Source organism: Stegodyphus dumicola, chromosome 7 (assembly GCF_044657685.1).
Source record: "Stegodyphus dumicola isolate Sdum_Otavi_A_Nest chromosome 7, ASM4465768v1".
In the NCBI taxonomy this organism is placed as follows: Eukaryota; Metazoa; Arthropoda; class Arachnida; order Araneae; family Eresidae; genus Stegodyphus; species Stegodyphus dumicola.
In genome coordinates this window covers 56,416,590-56,434,520 of record NC_140774.1, presented here as the reverse complement: position 1 = coordinate 56,434,520, position 17,931 = coordinate 56,416,590, and the positions used below count along the sequence as shown (strand labels likewise).

Here is a 17,931-nt window from a genome sequence, read left to right as displayed (position 1 = left end):
TGGCTTCTCTGTTAAAGGCTTGCTGGTTGGCATATCGGAACTTTAAGGCCAATTGCTTGCTTCTTCGGAGCATTTCTATTGCGAATTTGGGAATGAGATTCCAAATCTTAGCTGAGGCTACATGATCTGACTTACAATGTATGCAAGTTGGCTTGTCTTCTCTCTAATATACAAGTATAGGTCAGATGATTCTACCCACACTTGATACATCGTGGCTGGTTATTGCAGAAATCTGCCCATGTCCAAAGCGCTGGCATCGGAAACACATCGTCTTATCTTTTTGTTGATTTATCTGTGTGCTGAAGCGAAACAAAAAATACAGGTGGCTTAACTTCAGTACCATCTGATTCCATAGTGAACTGTGATACTTTTGTCACTGGGATTACTTCCTTGCTCAATTCATCTTTGATCTCATCAGCCGACGATTCGTCCGTAAGTCCACGCACCACTACTTCTAGTGGAGACTCCTTTTTTGTGTGGAAAGTACTAAACTGTACTTCAAGTACTCAGTCTCTGCAGTCCTTGGAATTGAAAAGAATCATGATTCTTTCTCTGCTCAATATTCCAGTGTAATTCTGAACTCCAATATCCATCCAAGTTGACAGATTCGTTTAAATATCCCTACATCATGAGCAATCATGCTTTTAAACTCTCCCAGCTGTGCATCTCGTATGCACACAGCTCACTTACCCTTGTTTCATTAGCGTCCAAATTTAAATCATTTTGCATGGCTCTTACCAGATTATATTTCTGCTGGGATTCGTGATTCCGGCTCGATTTCATCTGGGTGCATATATATATATAATTTGTGACAGTGTGTTATTATATGCTATCTTCCAAAAGGTAAACTCATGACAGTGCAATCAATAAAAATAGAAAAGTAACATTTTGATTAAAAACAGATTGTGCATGTAGTTAGCAGATGTATTAATGCTTGAAAGAAAACAAGCATTATGTACAAGCAGGGCTCTCACACATGAGTTTTTCACACATGAGTGAGAGCTACAGTTGTTAATAACATAACTACTGTAGCTAGCTAAAATAAAGTTATTTGATTTCAAGAGTCGATGTAGAACTGTGTAGTGATTTTTTGCTGAGTTCTGTCGAATTTAAAACTCAGAGGAAGGTTTAAAATACCCTATTATTTTAACTCAAGTATATCCGCAGATGGCCCTGCTTGGGCGTATAAAATACCAGCACTTATGGCTTTAACTTAAAAATAGAAAATGTAAAACTAAAGCTAATCTTTAGGTCAGTAATTAACCAAAGCTGCACATAGATAATGTTTAGTTGTCTCTTGGCTAGTACTATCGGCCTAGACTAACAAGCAAGCAATATGCATGGTCATAAAATAGCAAGCTTTAACTAGCAACGACTATCGGCCTAGACTAACAAGCAAGCAATATGCATGGTCATAAAATAGCAAGCTTTAACTAGCAACGAACAATATTGCCTAAAGGCAGAACATGCTTTCTGAAGTAGCTGACACCTCAGCTTAATTAGTAGTTTCTACCCTCATTTGCATGAAGCATGAAACTGAATACTCATTCTGGCAGAAAAATGTAGGTAGGAAATTAAAGGAGTGAAAGAAAGCTGTTTTCAACTAAAAATTAACTGAAACCTGTCAGTTTTCCCCACCAGGAATTAAATGATCAAATACTAAGGTCTTCAAATAGCCTTGTTGAGATTTTAACTTCTGAGTTTGCTATTCTCAGTTTAAGATTTGAACTTTAAGATTCGAAGTTTAAGAGCCAACTTCTACAATAACAAGCAAAATCTAAATTATTATTTAAGGTGTTTTACAATTACAGTCTTCTTTACTGGGATAATACATAAAGTGTTAAATATCTTTATCTCCTTCCAAAAAATCTGGAAGGAAAATACATTAATTTTTCCATTCAACAGTGCTTCTTTAGTCATATTTTTTGAAAAATATTAATTTAACTTTTCATAACATATACTTTATTTTCATACAATTTTTATTTACTCATCATTAAATTTAACTTCCCCCCCCCCAATGCTCTCTAAAAGCTTGTTCTGTAAAAATATTTAAATGTGTTTCTGGAATGTAGTATATTGCACAAACTACCTCCTGAATTTTAAGCATCTGAACTCACTATATCTCATTAACTAACCTTACATTCAAATCTACACCTAATGTGCTAAAAGTCATTTAAACTTTATGTGTAGTCTGGAAAGCCTAACTTGTACTTTTCACCTGCTTGCAAGTAAATCATTTAAGATAGTTTACTATACTTCTAAATATCTCTCATTCATTCATTTACAGCTAACTTTAAACTTTTTACTTTTAATATGTAAAACATTCATTTTTGAGACATAGTAACATTGCAATATTTAATGCATATTTACACTACTAAGAAACTACTATTGATGTAAAGTGTAACTACTTCAAAGTTCAGTTACACTTTACATCAATAGAACATAGTTTCTTTAAGCTTTTCACAAAATTTTGCCAACACTTAAGTTTCATTCTTCCAAAATCTGAGCCTTTTCGCCTAAAATCAGAAATACTTAAACTACCATGAACTTGCAAAAACAAGCTCAAAGCTTCTTGCTCATCATAATTTAGCAAAAATGTCCTTGCTTGAGGTAAAACTAAAATTACATAGCAGCTTTTTCACATGATATAAAATCAACCTGAGTGTTCAAATAGAAAGAGGAAAAAAGCAATTCGCTTATCATTTTCTCATTTGAAGTCTGACATCCAATTTGTTATGAATTTGTCCCAAATTTGGTATGTGATGAGTAGTTGAATTCTGATCCTCCTTAGTGGCCGACTTTCAGGGTGCAGTGGAGGATCGTTTCTATTGGTGCCTCTTTCGGTGAAATGTTTACACTTCCTCTTGCGTCTGTGAAAATTGGAATTTTGGCCTCCTCTTCTTAGCCTGAGGACTCCTTCCCAAATGTCTAAATGATCCTAAAAAATTTGTTTTAGCATCATTTAGAAAATGTGTGACTTAACACAGTATTTCAGGCTAACTGTTTGAAAATAATTAATATTAATTTCTAGTGACTTTCATCTTCAAGAAATATAAGTTTGATTTATCAAAAGGTTTTTTTTTTTTTTTTTTTAAGTAAAAGTTGAACAGAGTGGGCCTAAAAACCATTCCCATTGTAATTCCCTGAGATTATTCTTTGGTTTAATTTGTTTCAGAAATACAGTGTGACATCAGAAAGGATCTCTTTCTCTGTTTTTAATACCAGTGTCTAGTGAAATCAAATGTTGCTTGTAAATAGTAATGGCTGTTAATTTAGTACATGTTTTTGTGCTTTTATATATAATGTCACTGAATATATGTCATCACTTCAGAAATAAGAAATGAAATGTGTACAAATATGTACTGAGATGGCATAAAGCCGCTACAATGCAAAATTGACACATTTATAATTTGTTTACTAGACTAAGTCATATTTTATCTTTGATAGCTATCTGTCTCTGGAAAATTAAATACATTATGTTCAGAAAAAGTTTTTTATATCTATTATTTTGAGTCTGAATAAAGCAAAATAATAGATATGAAAAACTTTTCTGAATAATGAATTTTCTTATTCTGAATAAATCATCAAAATTTAAAAATTTTTCCAAGTGTAAATGGTGTGTTATATATGTTTCTTTGCTACATAAGCAATAACTCATTGACAGATATATAAATATTTCCATTTTCTATAAAGATGATGATGTCATAAAAACTGGCTGTTTATAATTAGGCATGATTGTATTGTTAAATTCTTGAGTCCTGTCAACAGTTGGTTGGTTTATCATTTATTCATGATTGAGACTAGTTCACGTTTGAGGTATTCATTATAATGCGAACAAATTAACTCATTTCACTGGAAGTCTTTCTGCTTTGACTAGGTGCGAAAACATACTACTTGCAAACCAGTTGTTAACCCCAGTGCACACAAGTATGGTGACCCCTATTCTTGAAAATAATCTGGTTATTTTTTAGTAACATTTTGAGAATGGAGTTTAGTTAGCATAGATACTGCATAATTAAGGAGAATATTAGTTTGTGTAGGACAGGAGAAATTAAAAGTAGGTATCTGTAGCTTTAGACAATTCATAACATCACAAAAATTTCTTTACATAGTGCTTATAAATAGAATTTCTTGCAGATTTCCAGCATGCTGTCAAAGAATTTTTACTTAGTCAGAATTGTTCTTCTATGTGGGAACTCGGAGAGCAACAATGGCAATGTCATCGCTGCAGCTTCCTGTCGAATGATCCTGTTTAACAGATACGTAGTCATCAACACCAAGATGGTTTAGTAACAGTAATTGACCAGAGGTAGGGACCCATGGCATTGAAGGATCATATAGAAACCAAAAGCGCTGAAGAATTGACCAGAGTAGGGACCAAAGGCATTGAAGTATCATATAGAAATCAAAAGCGCTGAAGAAGCACCTGCCCCCCCCGAAAAAAACGCTTTTCTTATGGTCAGTCCAGTTTAAACAGTAATTTCATGACATTTTCAACACTGCGGCAAGTAGGAAGTACAGTTTTCCAACAGTTTGCATCTAGCCTTTAAGTTTGTCCTAACTAATGACTGCTATTCTGGAAAAGAGGATTTTTAGCAATTGATTCTGAATGATTAAATTTTAGAAACAATTCAGAAGAAAGAATGAGTTAAAATTGTTTTAGCAGCAATTTGAGGTAACTCCAACTATCTAGCATTCAACTAACCGAAAAGCTAAAATAACCAAAATATTTTAGAAAAAAATCTCCCGCACCCTAATTTAATAAAAGCGATTCGAGATATAGAGCTCATAATACTATTAACATGTATATCTTTATGGCCAAACAATGTGATTTAGAGCGTATAGTAGCTAAGCATTTTTATTGCGTGCTTGTTTAGTATTTATTTATTATTTTAATATGAGCACACAATTTGTGAATGGCAACGATGTTTAATTTCAGTTTATTGTTGTTCTAAAAAGAATATTCTTTAAATTTATGTATTATTATGCGGGATTCTCTCAATTTGCTTGGTAGAATTTTAAATAAATAAATAAAAACATCCATACACGAGAATCTTTGATAGGCAGTATTTCTTTATTTAAGCCTTTGTGGAGCCTGGGGCTCAAAGGTAAATAGTTTAACAGCAGAAAATTCGGTAAAGTTTCGGACTTCATTCTTACACTTGGCATCTATGACAGGACTTTGTAAAATTAACCAACATTTATTAATCGAGCTTTAAATGATGTTTTTATGAGTGAAATATGTCAAGATAAAAGATTTAAAACTTCTGGTAGATGGAATTGGCAAAGTAGTGCCACTATCAGCAAAAGTCTTCGATTTAAAGAATATTGTTCTAAATCTCAGTTCTTATAAAAGTGTCTGAGTTTGGTAAAGGAATTTTTGAGAATGTTGTTGATGATAGAATCAGGAATTTAAGTCGGAGAAGATTGATAGAAAGAATGATACACTAAGCAATGAAGCAGAATTGGTGAGAATTCAATCTCAATCTCAAAACCAAGTACAATTTCTCTGCCAATTTTAGGAACTAGTCGTTCCAAGGAAAAATTTGCCTAAATTACAGTTTAGACTATTTGACCATGATTTAAAAGAATGGCTGCCCTTTTGTAGCTAGTTTGAACATATTGATAAAGATGATACTAGCTGTCGAAATGAAATTCCAATATTTAGTGCAAGCAGCTATTTGTCTCTCTCTTTCGTTGGTTCCAGAACAAAAGAGGTAGTTTCCTCCCAACGGGAGTGAAGTATACAAAGGATCGTTTAAAGGCTTCTTTGGGTAGACAAGACAGTTTAGTGGAAGTATATGTCAGGAATTTGTTAAAATTGATAATATCTATACAATCCAACCAATTTTGAAATTCTTGAATCAAGATATTATAAGTGTACTGCCAGTAAGTAAAGGCCCTTGTTGGGAGGAACTGAAAGACTTGAGTGTTGTTTTAACTGATACTAATTGCTGTTATAAACTTATTTAAATCTTCATTGGAGCAGCTATTTTCAGTTGGCTTTTGACGGGCGGGAAAAAAAATATTAGCCCAGGTTTAGTTGCAATCGAAACCCATCTCGGATGGACATTAATGAGTAAAGTCCTACAAGTGGATACTACTTGTAGAATAGAAAACTTTGCAATAACTGAAACACCACTGTTTGTGAAGGAAATAAAAATTGCTGATCTCTGGAGATTAAATGTAATTGGAATCAAGGATCTCATGGAGAAAACGTCAAAGCTGGAGATACTTAAAACTTAAGAACACTTCCAGATAGTGAAATTTAATCGAGGTAATCGTTACAAGGTTTGTTTGCCATAGGTTGATGATAGCTCTCCTTTTCATGACAACTTTAGACTCGCCCAGAAAAAACTTGAAGTGACAGCTTCAAAACTCTTGTCTAGCAACGTGTATGGCAAATATCAAAATGTTTTTCTGGAATAGCTTGATGAAGGAATCACTAAAGAGGTCGCACCAAACGAAGTATCCAAACTGTACAGTATGGAACCTACTTCCGTCTTTGACCTGCCATAAGGAACCAGCATTCAACTCCCATTTGACCAGTATTTTGATGCATCAGGAAAATTTGAAAATCAGCCTTCCTTAAACCACTGTTTGCAATGTGGGCCACATTTCATTGAACTAGTTCCAGATATTTTGCTGCAATGTAGAGAAAAGAAGTTTGACATTACAGCAAATATTAGAAAAGACTTCTTGCGCTCCAGTTTAAAAGAGAAGAAACTTAAAATGTTTCGACATACAAGAGTTATTTTTGGAGTAGTCCTTTCCTTCTTGTCTCTGTTAAAAAATATCATATAGAAAATAGTCAAGATTGTGACTCTTAAGATAATCCTACAATAAAGTTTTATGTTGACAGCGTTGTAGCTAGTATTGACAATTACACTGATTTAAAAGATTTTATTTACAAATCTAGTTTGCTAATATTAACAGGGTTGCCAGGCTACCTAGAAAACCAGGTAAAGTCAGGGAATTTCATACTGCGATCCCCCCAAAAGTGATTTTCGTGCCAATGTCGGAAGCGATCACCTGTCTTGGCAAATCATATCGCTTGAGCATCATTTGGACAGCTGGCGTACAGCTAATTTTCGCAGCGCCAAGCAGATTGTCTTTTGGAAAGGCAAAGGAAGTTTCCAGTAACCTCGAGAATCCAGAGATTCCCATGCGCATGTGCAGTGCATGTTGAAACGAAATTAAATTTCCCACCCCCATTCTCGTATAAAACAAAATCTTTGAAACTTCTTTCTTAAATGCCTTATTTTTCATTTTGCAATAAAAAAAATAATAATCAGGCATCTAGGCTAACCATGTAATATATCTATATTCCGCCAGAATACCGTCGATTTTTGTAGTTCAGTTTTTAATCAAGTAATTACTTTAATGTTATTCGTATCATTTAATGTCTTCTTCCTTCTAAATTTGTTTATTATTAGTTAATACTTAAAAATTTTAGGCAGTTTTCTCTGGCATACTTGTGAAACTAATTCTAGCAGTAATACGACATACCATCACGAAATTTAGTGCACATACTTTTTACTTATGTATGCTGCTAAATAAATACAAAATACTTGAATTTATTTAAAAATATCATTAAATAGAAAAGACATTTTTAATTCACGATTGGCCGATTCTAATCTCAATCCTCAGTAGAGAAAACAACTCCTATTATAGTTATGAAAGGAATTCTTTGTAGATTTTGTGTATATATAAAGTCATTTGTAATTGGAAACTTTTTGTGTTTTCAAATGGTACCATAATTAATTTACCCTGAACACAGCCAACGCGCACTATGTGGATAGCCTGGAATTTTCTTCAAAAGGCGGGTTTGATCTCAGACATTGGAAATATACAAGACACAAAGCTGAAAAAGATTGAAAAACACCTCAGTCCTCATCTGGAATCGTCAGTTGACTTAATAATATGAGCTGGGTGAAAGAATTAAATTTTGAGACGATAACTAAGCGAATTATGTTATCAGTAGCTCATAATGTTATTTTTGGAGCTGAATATACAACTCCAGCTATGCTTTGCCCCGAGATAATGTTACAAAATACTTGGAACATAGCTCTGAAATGGAACACAGAAATCATTGGTAATTGCAGTGGTTTCAAGAATTAAAAATTCTGGAAGAAATTTATATTTGCCGATGAATTCATGTTACTGCAGAAAATTTGAAGCGCTTCACAATCGACACTTTCTGTAATGCTAACAAAAATGCTGTGTGGTATTACTGAGATCAAAAGAGGAAAGTTCGGTCAAACTATCACTGCTAAAGCTGTGAATTGGAAGGATATCAAATGTTACCCCTGGAGCAATTCAATTACTGTACTGGCACGGATAGTTAGAGAGGTACTACTTTGGTAGACGGTTGCACGGATTTTTGGCGATTTACGTTGGCGCAATTGTTGGCGCCATTTTTATAATCGTCAGCCATCTTGAAAACCGCTGTTTTTACGCATAGTAGAGTATTCGAAACTTAAAAAAATAAATAAATAAATAAATATCGTTAAAAGTAATGGCGAAGTAGTGCCACTATCAGCAAAAGTCTTCGATTTAAAGAATATTGTTCTAAATATGAGTTCTTATAAAAGTGTCTCAGAGTTTGTTAAAGGAATTTTGGAGAGTGTTGTTGACGATAGAATCAGCAATTTAAGTCGGAGAAGATTGATAGAAAGAATGATACACTAAACAATGAAGCAGAATTGGTGAGAATTCAAGCTTAATCTCAAAACCAAATACAATTTCTCTGCCAATTTTAGGAACTAGTCATTCCAAGAAAAAATTTGCCTAAATTACAGTTTAGACTATTTGACCATGATTTAAAAGAGATTTTTTAAGATGGCAGGCAAGTGTAAATAAATACATTTACTATGAGTATAAAATACTAAAGTACGATTATTATTACTCTCATATAGCAAAGAAGAGAATAAAAACATTGTGCCAACGTTTAATTAGTTTAAAATATTACTGAAATTGAATATCGAATTAAAAACCATCATACCAACATTTAAAAGAACTAGAATATTATTAAATTCAAATACTTTAAAATACGCTGTATAGAATATAAATATAGAATATAATTAACATTAAAACATATGTGACTATAATTATCTCAGCAGTTTTTGAAAATAGTGCATTAATTTTTTTAACAAAAATTGAAGTATACAATTATAAAATAACAGAAAAATATGTACTTACATTTTTTTGAGTCATTTAACCTGTCATTTATTGATAAGTACCACAAAAAAAAACCGGAATCATAATTTAGATATCAATGAAAAAATTTGAAAAATGTAATATCAAGGGCAAGAATAAAAAAAAAAAAATAAAAAAATTATAAATCGATAAAGCAATTTAGAGCCAAATTAATGGATCATAAAAATTAAAAATAACAAAAAAAAAAAAAACAATAATGGGTATTGTTTTTAAGATTTCGAAGATCCTTTAATCGCCCCTCCCTGAAGTGCAAAGGACAATTTTTTGATTCCGATACCAATAATTCTTGGTACTTACCAATAACAACATTTATCTTTGAAGGAATTCCAAGATATGAATTAAATTTTAAAATGGCGCGGTAATGCACAAATTTTCAGTTACCAATCAGGGAGCTGATTACAGCTCGTAAATGCACAAATATTCTATAACCAATCAGAGAGCTGATTACATCACGCCTAGAATTAAAATTATTTAAATAATCATACATAATAAAATCATTTAAAAAAAATGCAAAATTAAATTGTATTTTAATATTTAACAGCCATAAATAATGTTTAAACATTAAATTTATAGATATTAAAACTAATTACTTTTAAAGTTAGGTGACGTCATTGATTACATCATCCACAACATAAAATATCATAAACAATAAAATTTTTATTCCAAATAAAAATGCAAAATTAAATTGATTTTTAATAGTTAGAAGCCATAAATAACATTTAAAACACGGAATTTATGCATAATAAAACGCACTATTTTTTAAATAAAATGACAACAAAGTATCGGGTACCATAAATAACTTATCCAGCAATGGGTTTACCATAAGTCGTATTACTCGCCAAAATCCGTGCAACCGTCTACCAAAGTAGCACAGTTAGAGAGGAGGACTGGTCAGTGTTTGTGCGAAATTAAGTAAAAAAACTTAACTTCTCTTTTCACATAAAATCATGTAGGTGGTGAACTGAATCCCACTAACTTACTACCTTTGGACTGTACAACAAACATAGCTTTTGCCACTCAGATGGTGGGATGGTCCACATTGGTTGAATGAACCTACTAGATTTTGCAAACATCTTCAATGAAGATGTTGTTCAGAGGCCCATATTTAGAGTAAAGAAATATGACGGATGTGTCGAGAGAAGAGACAACTGCGCCACCATAATTAATACGCATGCGCATAAGGAAAAAAAATTGGCTGGCCTCTACCCAACAGAAGACATTAATGAAAAAGAGGTAGAAAAATATAAGTTAAAATTTACAACATCTTTGACTAACATTGAAAATATTGACTAGTATCTATTCATACACTATCTACCAATAAGTATTTGGACACTCATTCAAAATGCCGACATCTGCGGTCCTGACATACAATGAATATCGTGCAGGAAAAAAAAAGCTTTGGCGTTAGTGGCATGCAAGATGCCACCAAGTGCAGAGTTATTTGATTTCAATAAAGCTGTAATACCGAGTATCACAAAAATGGCCGATTTTAAAGGGCATATCGAGTGAGTGGAATTACCCAAACTCGACAGTGGCCTATGTGATTCAGAAGTGGAAGGTGAGGGGTGATTATCGGAATGTGCTTCAAGTCGGCAGACGAGTGAAACTGGGAGTTAGGGACCAACGGGTGCTGTCCAGAGAAATTCGGAAGAACCGATGGTCCACATATTCGAAGAGTTTCAACAGGCAACCGGGAGTATTATTTCGATGAATACCATCTGTAAGAAAGCAAATCTGCTTGGTTTTCATGGTCGAGCTGTTGCCCGTAAAGCCTTTGATCACGCTGCTCGGTTAATGTGGTGCAAAGCACGCCGGCAGTGGACCATTGATCAATGAAAACGAGTTCTCTGGAGCAATAAGTCAAGGTTCACCTTCTAATATTCAGATGGCAGGTCTGGCTCTGGCATCTGCCTGGAGAACGCCTCCTGCCAGAATGCATTGTACCCATGGTAAAGTTCGGTGGAGGAGGAGGTGGAATTATAATCTAGGGTTGTTTCACCTGGTATGGACTGAACCCTTGGTCCATATTCATGGTAAACTCAACACCGATGCCTAATACACTAATTTGGATGACAGTGTGCTTCTTTCATTACGACAGTTTTACGGGTTGGATCCATGTTACTTTCAGGATGACATCACCAGCTGTCACGTTGCGAGGTCCACCATGGATTGATGTAATGACAATGAGGTTAACCGAATGGACTGAGCTGTCCAAAGCTATTGAGAACATTTAGAACAAATTGAATCACCTAATTAGGGTGCAAAAACCGTCCAGCATCGATGAAAAGAACTTTGGCTTGGAGATGTCTGCTCCAAACCGAGTGGAAAAAAATTCCAATATGCTGACAAGGACTTCTGGAAAGCATACCCCGGGGGGGTGTTGAGGCTGTAATTGCCGCTCGTGGAGGTTCTACCAGCTACTACATGTAAATAAATATCGTTTTTCTTTTCTATCACACATATTTAAATACTTATTGGCAAATAGTGTATTTCTGTAAATATTCACAAATAGTTCATTTCGTGGGTTGAATTTCAAGACTTAGAAATAATTGTCTCTGCAAAAAAGAACGAAAAATCGCAGAACTCACTTCATCCGAATTTCAAAAAGCAGAGCTGAAATTAGTATAGATAATTAAGAGTCATTCAAAGAAGAAGATGAAAGTTTGGCTCCTTACCTAGATGAAAACTGTACGCATCAAGCGGCCGGGCAGTGTCGTCGAGTAGGGTCCAGTTGCTTTGCTTGAGGTGCTGGGGATGTAGTCGCTTGATCCGTTGCAGCAGATATTTCAGGGTAGGAATTCTAAATGTATGAGACCTTCAGAGTCGAAGAACACCACTAGCATTGCCTTGATGCGGGATCTCTCATTTCTCACCTTGCTTTTCGATCACCCTGGACCTCCGTCACTCCATACTCTGAATCTGATACTTCAGGGTCGTGCCTCAGGTATCAGGTCTCGTCACCCGTGACGATGGCTTTCAGGAAGTCTGGGTTCCGATCCGCCATGTCGATGAGGTCTCCATAGACATCAAGCCGAAGTTGCATTTGTTCTCTCGTCAAAGTATGAGGCACGAGTCGGGAGCTAAGCTTGCATTTACCCAAATGTGGATCAGTATGAGTTGGGCCGTCTCACGACCAATTCCCACTTTTTCCATTGACACTCGAACTGTCAAATGACGATTAATGAGGACCTGGGATGGAGGTCCTTCGTCCGGTGTGTCAGTGTCTGTCAAATGACGATCCTGAACCAAAAGTTCCTTCACTACCTGTACCTTGTCCGGGGTGCATGTAGTTGCAGACCAACCATTTCGGTGAGAGTCTTCAGTGGTGCCCCGACCTTCCTGGAAGCGTTTAAAACACTCATGCACGCACTTCAAGGTGACACACATTCAAACTGTTGTCAACATTTCATGAGTCTTTTTCGCTGATTTTCCAGGTTTGAAACAAAACAACGTATTTGTTTGCTGATCCATTTTGAGTTTTGACCGAACGCTCAATATCTTCACTCTACAATGAGCTTTTTCCACCCTCCGCCACTCGGGAACTGCCTCAGGACCTATCTGGCGTGGACGATCATCAGCAGCATGGCGTCATTCACGGACCTTTTCTGGACAGAGGTCGTAGCAGCAAATTTGGTGAATTTTTGTATTGCATCTTACAAACATGCTGTCACTACACAAACATAAAAAGTTTGTTATGGTTTAATGGAAACTCGATCCGTAAAGGAGGATGTAAGTTCTATTTTTTCCTCTCATGTTGAGAAAATGATTAATAGGACAGCAGAAAGTGGAGTTTCAAAGTTACAGGATCCAAACATAAAAAATAGTTATGATATACAACTTTAAACTTTCGTTTCAAACTATTTATATCAGAAACAGAAATATATGAAAATGAGTCACTTAGATTCTGTGCTTGGATTCTTGCCAATTTCAGTTTCATGACCCATTTTCGTTTTTTGAAGCTTAAGAGTCATTCTAATTTTTTGAAGATCATAATCCAGGCTATCCTTTTCAATTTGTCTTTGCCCTTTTCGATCCGCATTAGCAGTTGTTAAAAACTCTTGAACAAATTCAGGATCCTTTCTGTATTCTGTCACGGACTCCAGAAAATATAGTCTTGCCAAGGATTGCACAAATCTTAAAGCTTACAAGAAGAAAAAGTCACCAACTTTTCTAGCTTTCATTATTTACAAACATAAATCACATTTCAGCATGAAGTAGCATTTAATTAAAGCATGAAGTAGCATTTAATTCACATCATGCTTTTAAAATAGTCATTAGAATAAAAAAAACTATGCCTGCGGTGATTATTCACAGAATAAAATCAGTTTCAATGAAAAAAGGTCTTTATTATCACGAACGAAAATAATAATGCTTTTACATATTTCTAGAATTTGTATATCTGTCTCTGTTGCCATGCGCAAATTACTAAACTGTACTAATAGATTCTAAGTGAGGCTTGCTTATGAGCCAGGAAATATACAAAAATATAAACATTAAAATTATTAATATATTCTTAGCAATTAGTATATAGCTTCCCTATTAAAAAATCAATTTTTTTTTTTTTTTTTTTTTTTGCAAATGTCTCCGAAATCAATGCCATTGATAAGAAAAACCATCTAAAAATAAATGCTATTTTTGGTTATTCCAGCTGTAGTATATTGGAGATTTTGATAATTGTCAAAGAGGTATTTAATAATTCTTTCATGTAATGAGAAATTAATTTTCAACTTGTGCATGGAATGTTTCTTTAAATTTTCTTTATTTGTAAACTGAATGAAAATTTTTATATATCTTATGAGTGGTTTCAAGTTTTTAATGATTTATATCTATCTTCTAGATGTTGTTCCTCTCAAGACTGATGAATTTAGGGGATCAACTAATTTGACAATAACTGCTGAACTTGTAGAAGGTAGTGGAAATCAAGCATGGCAACACGCTCAGCTTTTCAGACAAACTTTAAATTCATCTGAATTTCCTTTTGAGGTGGAGATATTTCTGGATAAGCAATAGAGTATTTTCAAACTGCATTTTTCACATGAAATTAGGTTATTAAAGGTATTGTTTAAAATCATGCGAATATTTTTTATAAATTTATGTAAATTGCTCAAATTATGTTTATAAGCCTCATTAAATTTTTTATGAATTTTCTGTGAGTTGTTTTGACTTGCTTGAAGATCTTCTGCTCGCGAAAACAGAAAGATTAAATATTAGAATATATAAAATTTCTCATGCTAAGAACCGTAATTGTCATCGGTATTGCTCCCAGCGGAATTGTAGTGCTGAAAAACAAAGTTCGATCAGGGTTGGTATCATCATAAATTTGACCTTAATACAAAAAGTAAGAATGGCCAAGTGTTGTGACAGTGACTGCTTTGCTGAAAAATTCTGTTGTTACCAATCTTTCTTGTCTGACAAAGGTCAGCACAAGCCCATGACATTCATTGTAGCCAGGAGCCAAATGTGCTTATCGTTGGCGAGAGCCTTGAGCACCATACAGGTGACATTCTGACTTAAGCTCAGCTACGCCCTTAATTTTGAGAACGCGCACCCCAGGGTGGGGACAGGTCTGAAGGTCTCCCCCTTCTTTCCTTACCACAGCCTCTCGAGAGGACTTTTGGCTCGCCCCATACTTAGAGTGCCCCTATGACATTTACAAACATCCATGCCTTCTCCAGCATTCGAACCCAGACCCTTCGGTATGGCAGTCAGCATCGCTAACCACTGTCCCGTTTGAGCGGGCTGAAAAATTATTGTCGCCTATTTATCTGCTGCAGACAATCGAATGTAAATTTTTTTTGGTAGACACTATTTCTGATGTATCAAGTGTTCCAGCTTCTAAGTTGAAATGGCTGTTATTTTAGCAAGTTTTTGAGCTTGCTAGAGGATGAATTGTGATCTTTAAAATTTGAATGCATTATAAATGATGTTTCATTATAATGTTATGAAGTCAAGATACCTTCCTTGCTAAGTATGTACAACTGAAATCTTGTTTGGATCTTGTTCCGAGAAAAAAAAAAAAAATTAAATGAACATATTTTCATCGGTAATATTTTTACCTCTATAAGTAGGAACTGATTTTTTATTTAACTTTAATTTAATGCTTGATTTAGCCAAACAAAAAAGTAATTGATTTTCAGATTAATACAAAATCTCGTATTTTAAGAAACAGTAAATTTTATTCTGTTAAAACTGAGTGAATTTTGTTAATTGATGGTAATACAAAAAAAAAAAAAACCTTCCTTAACATGAATTCACTTAAGGCAAACACTTGGTTAACATGAACAAAAGTTTGGTACTGGCAGCGATGCATATGATCTTAAGGAAGTTTTATCGGTTAATGCGAATTTCAGTTAGCACGAATTACGGACTGTTTTCTAGTCCACTACGTCATTAGATTTTTACCATTTAACACAAACTTTCAAGTTTTTTTTTTTTTTTTTTTTTTTTGTTAGTGTTATTTCTTTGCTAGTGCTGTGTTCAGAAATGTTCCGTTCCGTTTTGAGTCGTTTGTTAGTGCAGATGACGGCAGTATTATATCTGAGGTGCCAAAATGCCATCAGAAGAAAGTAAGAAGGATAGTGTCATTCCGCTTACCTGCCAAGAAATGTTACATGCTTTGGACGTTGTAGAATGTTTGGCTAGAACATCCGTGTTCACCACTAGTTTTACAGAAGACATGCATACAGTTGACCGTGATGTTACTAGGCATTTTCGTTCCCGTCTGCTATAGCGCAATATCTAGGAATGTTTAACCCAAAAATTATCTGTAAGTACATTTTTCTCAAGTAACAGTGCAATAATTAATTACAGTGGTACTGTAGTGTTTTCTGTGACAACATACGTACTATATTGTACCATAACAAAGTTTGGATTACCATATAATGTAACTATATACTGTAAATGAGGGGTGGGCAGACTCTTGCAGGGTACGGGCTACTTCTAATTTTTCAAGGTGTTGCGGTCTAAAAAAAATGTTTACAGTATGTATTATAACTTGATAATAAATACGGAATATGTATTTACCTAGTTAAAAAACTTACTCTTTCAAAACCGTGTCTAAAGCAAAACGCAAGATACAACATAATAATAATAGTCACAAATAATTTCAAATGATGCATTTCTTATCAAACAGTTTTGAATTTCTGGGCATATAACTACTAACTGCTAATCTTGCACTGTATTCTAAACGGTCATCTGTGAGATAGGGACGATATGTTGTCTTAATTATATTCGTCGTTGAAAATGCAGATTCACACAGGTAGGTAAAGCCAAAGAACGATGTTAAATGAAATGCAGCTTTTTTTAAATTAGGATACTTTACTTCGTCCATTAGATTTCAAAAGTTACTCTTAGGTTCTGAACTACATGCTTTTAAAATTATATCATCCTGAAGCAGATAAACTTCGTTTTCCTCAAAAGAGGAAGAGACTTCTTTAGTGATTGTTTTTTTAGAATTCTTTCTTGAAATTTAGTTCATTCTTCATCAACTAAGAAGATATTAATTAGTTTTAATTTCTTTATGAAAGTATTAACAAATCCAATCAATTCTACTGTTGTTTAAGTTTATTTTCTTTGCAGTTGTAAGTTTAGTTCATTAAGATGGCTTGTCAGGGTTGCCACGCTACCTGGAAAACCGGGAGAACCGGAAAGTGCCAGGGAATTCGAAAATTGACCAAACAATTCAGGGAAAAATCAGGGAATTTAAGTATTTTTGTCGAAATCTGGAAACGTCAGGGAAGTTCATACAACGATCCCGCCAAAAAAAAAAAAAAAAAGCGATTTTTGCGCCGACGTCGGAAGAGAGAACTTTTTTGTCGAATTGTGTATCACGTGAGTGTCGCAACTTTTGGTTTCCAGTATTCTCGAGAATCGCATGTGCAGTGCATGAACTAAAGAAAATACCTGTTCTCGTATAAAATAAAATGGGTTTAATCCTAGTATACGGTACCATGGAGGTTAGAATCAAAGCATATGTATTGTAAAGAAGGAAAACCTCTCTGCAACAGACGTGGCTCCGTTCCATCATAGAGGGAAACAGCTGTGCATGCGTGATATATCTGTCGCCAAAGCTCGAAACTGGTGTCGAAGTTCGAAGGTCACGTTATCAAGAGTTCATAAAATGAATATCGTTTAAAATTTCTTTAACCACTTGCGCTAAAAAGACGTGCCACGCACGTCGAGATGCTTTTGTCTCAAACCGCGAGCGACGTGAACACCACGTCGATAAGCATTTATCGCAAAAATGAAAATAACGTGGTGCACACGTCGCCTAACAACGAGATTGTTTATTTCTCGAGTTACAGCTCTGGATTGCACTCGCAGATGCGGAGCGGCGTAAATGAGACACTTTACAGCTTGTTATATTGTAGCGCACGGCACCGTAACCGTGAAGTTTAGTCTTAGCGCAAGTGGTTAAACTAAAGGAAAAGAAAATATTTTTTGGCGCAAGTAAATTAATTCATGGATTAGTTATTTTCAGGGAAAAATAAAACTACGAAAATCCGTTTTTAAAATTATTTGCAAAAAATCCAAGAAGAAACGTCCTTTGATAAAACGTTTCTTCTTGGATTTTTCGTAGCTTTCTTTTTGTCAAAGAACGTTTCTTCTTAACACGTGTTTCTCAATTTCCGGTACACATCGCGGAGAGAGAAATTCTGGCCGCCAGATTCCGTCGCCAAATCCCTTGGCAAATTTTCCCTCCGCATTCTAGCG

The 17,931-nt window shown here is 34.7% G+C and overlaps 1 protein-coding gene across 9 annotated transcripts in view; it reads left to right on the top strand.

Annotated features, from left to right (window-relative positions):
- Pngl (N-glycanase Pngl) overlaps positions 1 to 14,367 on the top strand; it is a 36,831-nt gene extending 22,464 nt beyond the window's left edge. For 8 of the 9 annotated variants that reach the window (XM_085820233.1, XM_085820234.1, XM_085820236.1 and 5 more), the window contains exon 4: positions 14,057 to 14,367. In XM_085820233.1, the coding sequence (XP_085676359.1) occupies positions 14,057 to 14,229 (173 nt within the window). In that variant the 3' untranslated portion in view covers positions 14,230 to 14,367. The remainder of the gene's footprint in view (positions 1 to 14,056) is intronic. The other variant, XR_015042006.1, reaches the window with a different exon arrangement.
- The last annotated feature ends 3,564 nt before the right edge of the window (positions 14,368 to 17,931 follow it).